Genomic DNA, 16701 nt, shown 5'->3' on the forward strand with positions numbered 1-16701 from the left:
GACTGCAAATAGAATTTCAATCAAATCATTCACCTTCAGCACGTTTGTATATACATATCATTATCACGCACAATTTAACAAACAATTTAAGTATTTAATTTAAATTTGTATTTTATTATTCAACAAATAAAATAAAGTCTTGTGTATTATTTATAAATAAAGCTAGTTCAGAGTAAACATTTTTTTTATTTTTTACTTCTTTCAAAAGTTGACTAAGTGGTTTAAAATAATTGAAGTCGAATTTGTAGAAAAAAGTATTAAAGATAAAACAGAAGTTTGCGCGAGTAACTCGTAGAAATATATTTAACGTACCGCAAAATCGCCAACGGCACGAGTTGGAGTATTATAGAGGTGGCTTTTATAATTTTGTGAAAGCGTATAGACATCCACAAAAAAATAAAGTAAAAAAATTAATTTTATGCGAGTATTTAAATAGAGCTGGTTATTTAAATTGAAGAAAACATTATTCATTTATCTAGATCGTTTTTTTCTTTTGCATTTTTATTAATTAATTTTTATATTTTTTTCTGTCAATTGGTCATAAACCAAATAGTAATTTATTCATCATTTTATTAAAATTTGGCTCTTGCTGTCTTATTTTATTGTAGAAAATATTTAAAGTGTAAGTGAAAAAAAAAAAAAAAAAAAAGTTAAATTCTGTTTTAGTCATGTATGAAGCCAGCTTGTTGTCACTTAATAAAAAACTTTCTTATATTTTGAACGATTGCCATTTTGACACAGCTGGAAATACCAAATGTATTTCATTGATATTCACACTTTTGATATTTTTGACAACTCACTGAATTAAACTTCAAAACATAAGAATTTATTCGTAAAAACTTTTTGAATTGACATTTTATTCAATTTATTATATTTTCGAAAAATAAAAAATAAATAACAATTGCAGCACAATTGATCAATGATTCCGAGAATCGCTAGCGGTAACGATAATTGTTATTCTCAAAAATAATAATAAATTATTTGCTCATTAAATATTCTTTAAAATAATCAAATTATTTTCTATATGTTTTTGTTGAAAATTCATTAAAACAATATATATAGGTATATACTAAAAACGTGCTTTCGTTACTTGAGACAACACTCAAGTATATATCACCAAACAATATCAAAAAACTTTTATCGTTTTAATTAATATTATTAATACCCCAAGAGAATCGCCTCGACGCTTTTCCAAGTCAAGTACGGTATTTATATTCGTGGTAAAATCTCTTGAATTTTCTCTATTGTCTGAAATGCTTCTTAGCTGAAAGCAAAAGATACAAGGACACCATGCTTTTACTCCACTTAACGTTGGCTTTTGATGCGCTATACCATCCAACGATAGATAGTTAATGGATACATGTTATCTATATACCTTAAATTGACGGAGACTTAACATTTATTTTTTTTATTTATTTAATAGTTTAGACGCCCATTGTATGAAAATCTATTTTAGTTGATTTTTTTTTTATTTATTTCCAGATATTCATAATTATTTAAAGAGCAAGAAAAAAAAGCAAAATTACTTATTTATATGCACATATATTTTTAGAAAACACTCTTAATTAATTGATAAATTGATTGATGGAGATAAATTTTTAATTTGAATATTGAGAGAATAAAATAAATATTTTAAAGAAAAAAAAAATCAATAAAAATAAAATACGTGTAGTATTTTTAAAAATAAATTATATTAAATATTTTATGTAATAAAAAAAAATAATATTTAAAAAGAAAAAGTAGAAAATTATTGAATAAAAACTCTATGACACTTCAAAGAGCCAAAAAGCTTCCAAAAAAAAATTTTTTTTTTTTTATCAAGTATTGCAAAGAGATTATTGCAACTGGCATTATTGCAACTGAGTGTATAGAAATGTTGTTTTTTCATTTAAAAAAAATGGAAAAACGTTTTTAAACTTTGATAAATAACAAAAAGGGAAATATAACGAAAAAGAAAAGAATAATATATATATATGTATTTCTATTCAACAGTCGACAACGATATCATAAAGGAGTTCGCACATAAAACGATTATACACAACAATACGTGTGCTCACAGGTCGTGAGTTTAAACTTACTGTGTTATATCATTGTGCTTTTATCGGTTCTATTCAAATCATTGATATGTGAGCATAGAGTTTAAAATATATATTCTCAAATTCACAAAATACAATTGTCATATTTAAAAATATTCTTATTCAATTTTTTTTTCATCGAAGAATATTTTCATCAAACGAATTGTAATAATAAATATCTAGTAGAAAGTAATTAAAAAAATAGTTCAAGTGAAAAATAATATGTACTGGAGTTTTATATTTCACAAATTTAACGAGACGATTATTTTTTCTTTGCTTAGAAATTAATTTCCGATTATTTTCAATCGATTTAGCTAGATTAATGATGAATACTTTTTGAGAACAAAAAAAAAAACAATGACTCTTTCTCAACGTAAGATATAATTTTATTCTTAAGTTTGTTTTTTTTTTTTTTTACTTTAAAATCAATTAAATTTAATTTAGCTAGATAATGGAAGTTTTATTAATCTTTTTGCTCATCAGTGACTCATTAAAACTTGTTATACAATAAGAAAATGTATTTAATCGAAAAATGATGATGTTAGATATTAAGAAGATATATATTTTGCAATTAGATTTTATTTTACAGCCGAGGCTTTTTTTATTTTTCCTTTTTTTTAAGTACGCATGAATACAAGAAAAACCACTTGATAAAAATACAAATAAACAAAAAAAACACGCTCTCTTAGTTGAACATCTTCACATTTCAAGCAGATAAGTGTTTTTTTTTTTTTTGCTTTTTTCTTTCACTATCCTAACAAATTTTAGTAACGCTCACTTTAGACAAGACTGAAGGTTTTCTCTTGAGCTTATTTTCATTCTGCTTTTTTTATTTTTTTCAAAGATGATAATATTTTATTTATCATCTTTATATTTATTTTACGAGTATTATGATTAATTTTATTTAACCAAGAAATTTAAAGCTCTTCTATTCTTCTAGCATTTCGTATATAAAGATCAAAAAATAATACTAAATTTTATTAAAACACAGACTCTCAACACGCACTTGAATTTTAATTTTGTTGGGTTTTGTCTATCTATCATTTTTCTGATTAACATACCGATTCAATCTAATTTCTTTTTTCTATGAAAAAATTTTTTAAATAGAAGAGATCGTGATTTTTTATTTTATTCACGTACCCTCGGGAATATCTGCTTTTTTTTTATTTTTTGCCAACACCTGAACTATTTCCGTATGATCGGACGATTTCCAGTCGGCTGATGCTGTTTGGAAGCATACGTGAGGTTGTAAAAAAAAAAAAAAATGAATAAAACCCCTCGGATAGACGAGTCATCCAACTAAATAAACAGGTCGAAAAAAAATAAAATATATATATCCCAACCGACCCAAACAGACATTTTATTACACCCAAATATTGCGGAAGTAATAAAGTTGACTGCATGTTCATTCAATCTTTCTAAAACATACATTTTTTAACAAAAAAAAAAAAAAATCTGGATCAAAGACAAAAAAATATATCCCAATAAAAAATTTATAATAAATAATAACAAGAATGAGATAAAAAAAATTAAATAAGCATTGCATGTAATAAAAGTGCAGTGCAATAAAATGAAAAATAAACTTTCTCTAATCAAATAAGAATAATCGCAAGAATAAAAAAAAAAAAAGTAATAATATAATTTATACTTTTCATACATGTGCGTATGATGATAATAATACTTTCAAAAAAAGCTCGAGGGAAGAAGTGAACTTCTTGGTAAATGGAATGAGTATCAATTACACGGATACCTCACCGTTATAGTTTTCAGGAAATTCATGTAGTAAGTCAAGCTCGGGACACTGAAACTCAGTGTGAACAATGCCTCGAGGTCGACGCTTTTCATTTGCATATGAATTGGCCAAGTACCAGAGAACTATACAAACGTAAAAAAGGGTAGTAGATATATAGTTGTTGAAAAGGGTGTTGAAGACAAGAAGAGAGATAGATAACCAAAGGGAGTTGAGGGTGTCAGAGTGCATACCACTATTCTATCCACGCGACATTCATTTATATATAGCAAACGAGAAAATAGAATATATATGTATAACAAAAGTATACAGTTTGTGGGTGGTGTAGAAATGCTACCAAGGATTTCAAGTAGTAGTCCAGACGTAGTATACATTTAGTTGGGATAGTTTGAATTACAGTTCTCGAATCGGTTGATTCACATTCAAATAGAACTATCTTGGTGCATGCATTTGGTGAGTTACGTCCTTAAATTACGACTTAATTAAAGTGCAATTACAATTCGGTTGGCCAGTACCTCAACTCTATGAACACTATATAGATATATATATGCAGATATACTCTTTGTCATTTCTCTCACCAACATAAATTCTCCGTGTCACTCAATCTTTTCTATTTTTTCTTTCTATTTTTTTTCTCTACTTTAACATTCTACTACTCTAACTAAAATTCTAAAGATAATGTAATATTTTTTTTTTTTTTTTTTTCAAAATTATCTTTACATTTTTGTATTACAAAAAAATAAAAACAAAAAACTTGAATGGCGATACGTTTATTATACTCTGGTAATACCCACATTGTTAATGTGACAATAGTACACTGATAGAATTCTCAATTATATAATAATTTCAATTTCCATGTTTTTTTAATCTTTTTTTATCTTTTTTTGTGACCTATAAACGAAAAGCTTTTGTATGTGTATATATAGCCAGGTCAACCACATTCTTACCCAGCAATTTCTACCGCCTCTTTACTATCGTAACTGCACTTGCGCACGAAAATAATGGTATTGGCCGAATTTGCGGACAAACAAAGCTGTTTGTTTTTATCTTAAAAATATTATTATAATATTTTTTAGTTTATTTTTAATTTTAATTAAATTGATAGATATTAAAATTGTAAAAAAATTGCAATACATATTTAACTGTAAAATAAACGATGTATTAAAGATTAATAATGACTTGTATATACGCGGTGTCAGTTTAACCAAGGGAATAGAAGATGAGTATAGGATATTCGATGTTTACACACTTGATCTTTTCTATTTGTCCCCGAGGATTTTCCATTTAGTTTCGTTTTTATTTTTTATACAACATTTATATCCCTATAATGTTTCATTTTTTTTTCTTGTCATTTTATATATTCATTTTTTTATTTTTTTTTTTTACATGGATTGCTTACTACTGGAAAAGCGACAATTCCCTACAGAGTCAAATAGGAAGATTAAAAAAAGGAAATAAAATAAAAATATAAAAAAAAAATAAATGTATAAATATTATGGACAAGAGAAAAGAAATAGAAAATCCAAGTCCGTTGGAAATACTAAAGTAAAAATATACGAGTAATAAAAAAAAATACTTGTGATGCCTATTTTTCTTCTCAATTTCCTGTCTCATTTGATTTTTCTTATTCTCTATTTTATTCGTTTGTTGTTTTTTTGTATTTATTTCTAAGTATACTAACAAACTTGCAATATAAACACGAATAACTTGGTATATGCTATATAGAAATAGTCCTGATGAAGCACACGCTCAAACTGTAATCCCAACAAACATTATTACGTTGCATAATTTATCACTGTAATCCACGCTTTGGATACTTGTACATTTTCTCTTAGTTATATTGTACGAATATACGAAAAAGTGTCTTTACAATGTGCCTCATGTGTTTTTAACAACTTGAATAACTTTATTTATTTATATATTTTTTCTATCTCAACTTTTTTTTTTATTTTTGATATTTTTTTGGTCATTTTTTATTATCCAATTTTACTTGTTTTGTCTTTTATTTTATTATCAAATAAATTGACTAACATATAGCAACGGAAATGAAGTTGCAAGGTTCTACTATATATGACGACTATTTTCTCGACGACAACGACAAAGACAACGACGACAAGTACAGTTGAAAATGAATGTTTTTTTCATGAAAACTTTAGAAATGAACTTTTAAAAACTAAAATGTGAAAATTTTACGAATTGAGTCGTATCAATTTTTTTTAACCGCTTACAAGATGATGCAATTTTAACTATTTTATTGTTATTTTTATTATTTTTTTATATTATTATATTATGCTTTGTATCACTTTACATAGGACAAATTGTCGAAAGTTTTGCTTCCTTTTTTTTATATCGACTTCCCTTTCTTTTATTTTATTTAACTTAATAAATTTGAATTCACATGGATAATAAAATTAGGCAAGGCGAACCGTTCGACCGGGACAGTTTTTCGTTTTTTTTTTTTGTTATATTTCAGAATAACTAGCATTCACCGATCATACGGTTAAATCATTTTATTTTGTAACTAATTTAATAATGAATTGACATAAGAACCAAGCGAAGGGGAAAAAAAATTGTTTAAAAAAAACCATAATGAAGAAATTAAAATTTGTAATAGAGAAATTATCAAGAGTAGGTATATATAAAGAGGAAATTAATCAACAAAATATATCAGTACTCACTCTGATTGGGTGAAGACAACAGTCTCAGATCAAAGAAAAAATGTCGTTCAAAGTAAGAAGCTTCTATTGATAACTAAAAATAGAATGAAAAAAAAAAAAGCAAAGTTATAAATTAATAAAAATAATAATTTTCATCTTATTTTAATTAAAAATATTATTGTGTTTTAATTATTACCTCCATTGGAATATACAGTAGAGAATAATATTGTTTTCTTGTTTGTTAATTGACAGATATTGGCAGTGGTTTTAATTGTTTCGACAATGTACGTGATGTGCGTGACAGGACATGGTCACGCTCATTCATTCCAACATTTTCATGGACCAGTGATTGGTGAGGATAAAGAAGTGACATATACTGACAAGCATGGACATCATCATTACGATTATGTTGGTCATCCTCACTACAAGTTTTCATATGGCGTTAAGGATCCTCACACTGGTGATCATCATGGACAGAAAGAACATCGTGATGGTCTGTAAATAAAAAAAAAAAAAAACAATAATAATAATAATATAATATTCTTATCATCATATTATTTATAATTATTATATTTATAATTTTATTTTTAATAGGCAAAGAGGTTCATGGTGAATATTCTGTTCAAGAGCCAGGTGGAAATTTACGAACAGTAAAATATTACGCAGATAAAAGTGGTTTTCATGCTCATGTTCACAATAGCCATGGAAATAACCACAATGGTGGCAGTAGTGGTGATAATTAAAAATAATTATCTTTGTTTTTATTGTTTATGTTATTATTTTTTAGTTGTTTTTTCTTCTTTTATTCACATCATATCATTTTTATGTTGACACCAAATATAAAATAATTAAATTTTAATCATGATTATAAAATAAAATTTAAAAAAAATTGTATTGTTAGTGTATATTGTTTAAAAAAATAAATAAAAAAATGTAAACAAGTACTTTACACAAGAAAAATAATAATATGACTTTGATATTTAAAACAGATAATATTACTTCACAAAAGAATATTTGATATTCAAAATTTTTGATGCATTAATTTACGAAACTTGTGTATTATCATTCAGACATTGTTTGTTCATTTGAATGTATCTTATCATAATAAAGTACAAGTGTATAAATTTGTTAGTTTACAGAGAAATGGAAATATTGATTTAATGTTCAAGTTAGGAGACAATTGCTTTCACCTCAATTGTATTCAACAACATTGACTATCAAGTCGAGCATAACACGCATGTATCAGCAAATATCCTGAGTGATTTTACAACATCATCATGATGATGATATATATCCTAAAAGTTATTGCATTCATAAATGATGAATATACAAAAAGTCTAACAAGTCATTTGTCTTTTTCTTTGTTTTTTTTTTTATTGTTGTTTCTAAACAGACAAGTGCATTAACAAATTTACATTTATCTTTTATTCGAAAAAGAAAAAATATAAAATGTGAAATAATAAATCTACGTTATTTTTTTTTTTTGTGATCTTTGTTTAACACGAAAATAAGCAAAAGTCTTTCAAATACAAACATGAGTACCAACAATCAAAAGGTCCTTTGTAAATTCGTACTTAAGCTGCAGTTACAAAGCTAATTGTTACGATTGAACAATTAGAATTTGCTACTAGTATTGTGAGTTTACATACCTGTGCAGTTATGTTATATATAACGAACATTGTATGTCCAGTTTCGTCAGTCTAAAACCACCATTCTAAATTGGTTCTCATCCAATTTCCCCCTTTATTCTTTATCTCTTTCTACATCAGCTTAAAATTGGTTGTACATGGTTGAACTATCTTGAATCTAACTAGTGATTGGTCCCTTGTGTTTTGTTAACCATATGACAAAGAAGATTACAAAATATTCTACACTTTTGCACTTAATATCGAACAATTGACATTTCCTAAATTGTTCAATCCACACTAGATTGATCACCCTTGTATTGCCAGAATAAAATAGAAAAATAACCAATAAAAAAATTACAGAGGCTTTTTTTTTTTTTTTACGAGTTAGTTTAATTGAAAAAAAAATTTAATGATAGAGATGTATAAAAGGTTTTTCAATTGATATTATCAACTTGTGTCTTTTGTATTATTTTTTAAAAGAAAAAAAAATCGATAGACAATGAAGAGAGTAAGCAATGAACCTAAAGCAAAAAATAAAAAATAAAATAAACAATTTAAAGAATTGAAGGTCAAACAAAAATCTCTAGAGGCCTTGTCTGATCTTGCTCAACGACTTGGATCATTCTCTGTACGCTAGTAAATTCAATTTAGTTGTATGAATGTCTCTCTTTGAAAATTCAATCTTCAATATCCATGAAGGATGAAAAGAAAGCAGTGTTAAATCATAAGGCATAAAATCAATGAAACTTTTAAATTGTAAAAAAAAATAAATAAACAAATAATAATTTTTATATGAAATAAAGAACAAACTTTAAGACTATATCGTTTGGACCAACTACTCATCATGTCATAAACATCCGATGCACTTTAGCATCACTTGCTGTTTCACCAAGTTTTTGTTCAGCTTAAGAATAGAATCTATTTTCAACAGATGTCTTTAACAGAACTGAGCTTCTTGAGGTTTGAGTATTATACACCACCAACAAACCAATTGTCTTCAACAAAACATCAACAATTTTATTCTACTTTTTAAAGAAAAATAAAAAAAAATTCGTCACTTCTAAACCAACTATATTTATACAATTTTTTTTAGATTAAAAATCAACAGTTTCAACACCCCAAGAAGCACGTTTTAACTGTCTACTCTGATAATAAGATAAAAATTTTATTTTTCATGTTATTGTATATTTTTTTTTTTTGTTTGAAATAAATGTCATGTTTACTTTATTTGAATTATATCAAATAAAATATAATAAAAAGTTATAGTAAATTTTCCAAACAATCTAAAATACATTGAATTATTTTTCCGATAATTTTCAATAAACAAAATCATTCAAGTTTGTTTATTCAATTGTGCAAAATTTACTAGTAAATTTTTACTATTATAATTTTATTTTTCAACTCAATATATTATTGGCAAAGAAAAATTCTAGTAAGAAAAAAAAAAAAAAAGAAAGTTTATAGAGCTATTAGAAAAATTTGAATGTATTTTTCAATGTATGATAGAGTTGGTCTTGTTGAAAATTGGTCAATATATTTTATGATTATGATTTTAAAAATTTATCGTTTTGAATTGAGATATTAAATAAATCGAATATCCAGAATAGTGATAAATTTAAAAGCATTTTTTCATACATCATTGTAAGATTGCAGTTTCAAGAAAATAAAATTTATAATAAATTTAAATCATCCTGTTATTTTGTATAGATATAGAAATAAATAAAATTCCATAAAAAACATAATAACATTGGAGTTAACATTTAATTTAATCAAGTGATTGGAATTGTGTAAAAATGCATATTAAAAAAATGAATCAAATCATAATTTGGATGTCCCAATTCCCAGTACCCTAAAAGTACTGACTTTATGTGTCATTTAGCTTTGATGTTACGACCCAGAGAAATTAATTATAAATGTTCTACAGCCTTGAAAGATTAAATGAGATTTACCAACGTAAAAAGGTACATTGATAGTCAAACGAGATTTTTTTTTCTACATTGATAAAAGAGGAATTCTTAAGAAATTTCTTGATTAACCAAATATAAAAAAAAAATATATATATCGTTGGACAGATGAATTTGGTAAATAAATGAATGGAACTTTAAATTGATTGCAATTTTAGACAGCAAGGGTGATTTTCATTTTGAAAATAATTCTGTAAATTAAATCAGTTGAATTTGATGAATTGATAAAAACCTGGTAGACTGTGATTTTTCTTTTTTTTATTTGTTTGGATAAGAATAAGAATAAAAAATAATTTTCATTGTAAAATATACAGATGAGGTTTCGAGAGACGAGACTATTCTTTTCATGATAACAAATTGTTTTAATTTTGTAAACTGGAATTTCTGTTAATTTATTACGAGTTTGTAAATTATTTGGATAATAAAATTAAAAACAAAAATTTAATTGGGTTACAGTTGAAATGATACTTTGTCAGTGGCTGATAAAAAAAAAATTTAATATATAATTAAATTAACAAGTATAAAACAATGACTGAAAAAAAAAATAAATTATTTTGATTTTATCTTTGTAAAAAATATTTATACTGTCAAGTTAAAAATATAATACATATTTTTCAAACAATCCTCGAATAAAAACGAAAGATTGGATAATCTCGATGAGAATAAAATATGCCCTGTCATGAGTGGGTTTATATTGAAGTCTGTTATTCATGTTTTCAGTTTTTTATATTGAGAGACTATCGTTTTTAAAAACCTCGGTATAAAATATTACTAAAAATCTTGGATATGATGAAAAATCATTGAAGCACAGACAGTAACAGACCCTTCTCAATATTCTGGCATTTGAAGAAGAGAAAAAAAAAAAAAATAATATCCTCCATACAATGATGAAATACAAAATCAATGAATTTATATCATACAAAATAATGTACTTGAATCGACAGATATCAAAATAATCTCAGTACTATCAATTGTTATTATCGGATATATTTTTTTTTTAAATCAATGTATAACGCACGATTCAAAACAATAATAATTTCATTTTAAATGTCTATCAAAAAAATATTCTTTTCTTTATCTCTCGTTGTTTCTATTTTCTTAACATCATATCAGGTTTAATAAAAAATATTTCCCAAGGGATAAACAATATGAGTAAGTTTATTCCCACTTGTATTGCACCGTAAGTCAGTCTGATGGGTATTAATTTTATTTGCTCAAGATAATATACTCCAAGAAAGAAGAAAAAAAAAGAAACCAACAAATTTTGTTATCAATATATTCGAGTGTTTTGATTAATATTTACCAAATGATAATATTAAATTCAATTAAAAAAATAATAATCAGTCTGTAAATTATTTTTAATAAATAATAACGTAACTTTTTTTCTTCATAATGTCTCGCTTAATAATTATGAAGCTATTGTTACTTGAAATATTATTATATTTTAATATTTCTTATGCACAAGAAACAACGACAATTTCAAACTCATCAACAGTGGTAAATAACAATATATTTAAATTATTATTTAAATAAAAATTTAAAAATATTATCATAAATATTATCTCAATTTTTCATAAAATCATGACTTTGTAGTAAACAGTAGCAATAAAGTAGAATTAATAAGAAGGTTTATTTTAAAACAAAGTTATAAAATATTCGCTTTTGTCCTTTCAGTGCTTGAAAATTAATAAATAAGTAGTCTCGTTAACAAATAAAACTTTTCCATGTATATAAGAGAAAAACAGAGAAATAGAGAGAGCAAGAGAGAGATGATAATATGAACCCGGCTAGTTTAGTTTTGTTAGTTTGAACTCTTGCTTCCGGAAATAATGCTTAAAACGGAAGTTTTCATTTTCATTAACTCGAACAGGGTGTCAGATGTTTTTAGTTGGATCAAAGCTAGTTTGTTAATTCGTAAACTCAGTTGAATAAATCTATTAATGCGCATGAATATCACGAAATAATTGTTATCAGTATTATATTGCATACAGATTATTTATTATCATGATAAAATTTTATCATTCACTACCACTGTATTTTTAACAAGTAAATAAAGCTCAATAAATATTTATAAAATCCACAAATTTATCATTCTAATCAGAATTATAAAAAAACAAAAATGTACCAGTGATTTATGTGATTAAATTTTTTTTGTTTCATGTCAACAGAAACCTGGTAGTAGTGGGACTGATACAGCCACTATATTTTTTATTATAATGGCTGGAACAACAATATCAATATTAATAATTTTACTATCAACAAGGACATACCAGTAAGTAATTTCATTTCAATTATATGATTTTTAATTAAAAATATATATAGTAAGGTTTTAATTGAATATCATCGTCAAATAGCAAGTACAAAAAGGAGGAACTGGATTAATCACGTAATAGTTACACATAATGGATGGCCAAAATCAATGGCAAAGACGTAGAAAGACATTAATTTCCGGAAAATATATTGACGCTCATTGATGCAAACCAACACCTCCAACGCACCAGTTCAAATACAGATATTCGACAGACTGGGATATTAATTACTATAAATTGACATGGACAAATATCCAAGCTCTGACTAATATATTTGACATTCTATTTACGAATGTTTAATGTAACTATTATAAATGTCTGCTCAACGACCATGTAATTTAAAAAAAGTAATGTAATTTCAAAATTTGTTAATATAGTAAATTGTATGACTCGTTTCTTGTTCAAGATTTAAAAAATAAAAATATAATTTTGATTAAAAATTAAATTATTCGTATTGTCATAAATTTTTTTTGATAACTTAAAAACGTGTCTATATAAAAGAATAAAATAAAAGTATATAAACCTATTTTTTTAAAAGTAGCATAACAAAGTTTGATGCGACCTTTTACTTAAACTTTATGATCAAATGAATTTCTATTGGAATACTTAAAATCCAATTGCATTACTGTCATGGCTAAAATATTGTGTTATAAAAAAAATGAAAGTAGTTTTAAGATGATATCGATGATTGTTATTAAGCTTCGTAAAGTTGAACTATAAAAAAAAAAAAAATATATATATAGTTGTTGTTAATAAACACCTGTGCTCCATGTAATTTGATAATTGATTTTTAACTAATAAAAAAGAATCAACCGAGTGATATCAAACGCTGGCTACCTATTGATTGTAGCAAAGTTACCATCAGCTAAATGTCTCGGTGACTGACACATACATTATACATATGTCTTCCGATATACATTGATATGATGATGATAACAATAAATGTTAATGAAGCAATAGCATAATTATCACAACGTAACAAATAAATTTGAATAAAAAAAAAAGCAAGATGACCTAAAGAATACCCTCAAGAAGTTCATGGAGTTCAAAATAAAACAAGACAATCAAGACAATATTAATGCAATAAGTTGAAAAAAATTCTACCTTTTTAGCGGATGTTCATCTTCCCACGCTGATCACCAACTGCTTCAACGCTCTGCAGTTCATGATAACTCTATCAGCATGACAAGTTCAACAATCAGACTTGGTCAACTGTTCCACCAGTTTTCAAATGGTCCATCACCACTTTTACATTATCTGTATAAAAGAACAAAAAGAATATCTATTAACTTGTGTGGTTTATAAATTTAACTATTTTATGATTTGAAAAATGACACATCTAGATGTCAACTGTTGGATCTACTGATGATAATGTAGCTCATTCAGTCACAAGATTTTTTCTACTATTTCCTACCATGTTTCGCTAATGCCAACGTTCAATAGAACGAAAACAAATACTATGATTTATAACAACAACTTTGTGTTGTAATTGAATAGTAATTAATATTAACAAACAAACTATTAATTAAGAATTTTTAATCAACTGTATAATTAAACACAAAACTATAAGATGGAATAATCCAAAGAGAAGCAAATTAGGTAGGCATTCAACAACAACAAACACGATCAAGGACTTGACCACAATAATAACATGAGCAATCTACAGGTTAAAAGTTTAAGAAGAATCCTTGACAATATACTTCAAGAACTCATTGGCAAGCATCAACAGTATCATTGATTTGTTTACCATTAGCAATGTTTAAATTAATGAATTTAATTTGTTACAGATTTTGTTATTGAATGTAAACAATGGCATTGCTTATATTCTGCCAATAACGTGGTTACAACCACCAAATAAAAAAAAAATTGCAAGACCTGGGTCTTGTAAAAGGCATGGTGATATTGTTTGTTACAACACGTAGTCGTTGACTTGTGATTCGAGATTCGATTTAAAGAAAAAAACGCATAAAAAATGAAATATATATTAGTGATAATAATTATATGAATCTTACCTCAAATCAGCTATCACTAATTGTAACAGTAAAGGCCACCAATATGTACAGATTCATCACCATGTACTATCCAGTCATTTTAGGCATTCACAAGTTACTTTCGTTCTCACACAAATCATCGTACAAATTATTAACACATAACAAATATTAATTATTTTGTTTTTTTTTTCAGATCAACCAGTATTATTTTAACAAATCCAATAAATTAAACCAAATCACCATGATAAGAATGAATTAAAAAAAAAAAAGATTGTCATCAGTTGTATAAATAAAATCAACTATTATTAATTATAATAATTCAATTAGTAAGTTGATTTTATTTTTTAAATTGTATTGTCGAATATATATTGTCAGGTGTTTCGGTTACTGTCGAATATTACAGTGATAAATCCAACGCAAGTTACCAACGACTAAACAACGAATGAGTGACTTGTTCACGTTTCAGTTGGGAAAACAGGATTTTGATGGCATTGTGGGTATTTCAAGATATTTATTTTCAAAAAGACTCTACCAGTGTCTTACGTTGAAAATATTTTTGTCATAAAAAAAAACAACATAGAAAATAAAAAAAATATACTAGTGACAATGATTAAAATTTTACCTTGGATTAGCTACCACCAGCTGTATCAGTAAAACCACCAAGGCTCCAATATGTTCCAACTTATCATCAGGTACACTCCAGTCATTTCAAATATTTACAAACATTTTTTTATACTTTCAAAAATACACTAAAAGAACATCAAAACATAAAACAATATTAGTTATTTTGTATTTCATCAATTAAACATATATTTTTTATTTTAGATCAAATATTAATTATCATTTAAAAAAAAAAAACGAATATAAAAAACAATTTATCGAGTCATGGTAAGAATAAAAAAAAAATATTCAATGCCTAGAAGATAGAATCAAACCAGCTGAATCATTTGATTTTGATGGTACTAGCTTCATTTAAAATTAAAAACAATTATACAACATATTCACGATTCATTCAACAAAATTGGGTGTTGTTCTAGACAAGATGATGATTCAGATTGCATTTAACAAGCCGGAGCCAATGTCACAGATCCTGAAAAATTGTTGCAAGCTGGGGTGTTATGCATAGTGTTGTTGCATATGATATGAAACCTGGTGATCTGTTGCACCAAGTTATATTTAACGCATTAAAAAAGTCGCAGAGGTGAACTATCAATTAGCATTTATTTTTCAATAAAAATTCAGTCGCATTGGTTCATTTATTTTTTTTCAGGGTGTTATGCTGATGAATCCAGTTAGTTAGCACAGCAAAAATTTTTTTATTATCAACTGAATACGACGTCGACGAATAAAATAATAAATATGTAATGAAAAATCGTAAATGGAGAATGATAAAAATGAAGGGTTTAATTATTAATATTTTTAACATTTGGAGTATGATTGTCAAATAAATACAAAAAAAAAAAAAGAAAAAGAAAAAAAAGAGCTTGTTGTTACCGACGCAGACACTAATTTTATAGAAAAAAAACTAAAAATTAATGTGCTTAAATATTTATCGGAACATCAATTGTTATACTCAGGCAAACAATAATTAATATTTTTGCAAAAAAAAAAAAAAAAATTATAAAGCTATTATAGGGACGCCGATAAAACAAAATGCCCGCCATTGTCGTGCCATGAATTAGCAATTTACAAATATATTAATTAAAACGCAGTTATTATCGAGCGACCGTAAATTATTATTTTAATTTTTTTAAGAAAAAAAAAATGAACGAAATTTAATGATATTTATCGACGATAGACCTAGATAAAAGCGATTAATTTTATTCAGACGCCGGCAATGAAAAATGAAAAAACCCACTTTAATAAAATATATAATTATTGTCACAACAATCGAAAAATAAAATGATTTGAGTATATAAAAAATAAGAAAAAGAATAAGTAAATTATGCCACACAAAATAATTAATAAAAAATAAATTTCCCAGGCATCAATGGCGCGGCGTCCTTTGTAGAGGACCATTTTCGGCATTTTTTTTTCAACTCAAAAATATAATATAAATAAACAATTATGTGATGAAATTATATTAAATTATTATCAATTACACTGTGGAAATTTTTTTTTTAATAATTTTAGTAATGATAATGAGAAAAGAATAATGAAACAAACCACAAAAAGCACAAGAGTCGGGACAAGCGAAAATGGCGTTCAACTGCTCTCGGCGTCACACAAACTTGTGCCTTGTTCATTTTAGTTACCCAAAGTGAACGCAAGTGGAGTGGAGCGCTGTCGTCGCTATTTTGTGATTGGCTATCATTTTAATAACCAAA

The 16701-nt window shown here is 25.9% G+C and overlaps 1 protein-coding gene and 1 long non-coding RNA gene across 3 annotated transcripts in view; one reads left to right on the plus strand and one right to left on the minus strand.

Moving 5' to 3' along the window:
• The window catches only part of LOC122854538, a 50987-nt gene extending 44198 nt beyond the window's left edge, over positions 1 to 6789 (minus strand). For both annotated transcript variants that reach the window (XR_006373976.1, XR_006373975.1), the window contains exons 1-2: positions 6679 to 6789; positions 6504 to 6576 (exon numbers count right to left, since the gene is read on the minus strand). This is a non-coding gene — a long non-coding RNA (uncharacterized LOC122854538). The remainder of the gene's footprint in view (positions 1 to 6503; positions 6577 to 6678) is intronic.
• On the plus strand, positions 6503 to 7309 carry LOC122854535 (cuticle protein 7-like). Its single transcript, XM_044155282.1, has 3 exons — positions 6503 to 6555; positions 6735 to 6975; positions 7077 to 7309. The coding sequence occupies exons 1-3, from the start codon at positions 6544 to 6546 to the stop codon at positions 7223 to 7225; spliced, it is 402 nt and encodes a 133-aa protein (XP_044011217.1). The 5' UTR covers positions 6503 to 6543; the 3' UTR covers positions 7226 to 7309.
• The last annotated feature ends 9392 nt before the right edge of the window (positions 7310 to 16701 follow it).

Source organism: Aphidius gifuensis, linkage group LG4 (genome assembly GCF_014905175.1).
Source record: "Aphidius gifuensis isolate YNYX2018 linkage group LG4, ASM1490517v1, whole genome shotgun sequence".
Lineage (NCBI taxonomy): Eukaryota > Metazoa > Arthropoda > Insecta > Hymenoptera > Braconidae > Aphidius > Aphidius gifuensis.

Excerpts from the sequence above, each read along its gene's own strand:
- LOC122854535 (XM_044155282.1), top strand. Across the intron at positions 6,976-7,076 it reads ACAGAAAGAACATCGTGATG|GCAAAGAGGTTCATGGTGAA; the intron begins GTCTGTAAATAA and ends TATTTTTAATAG.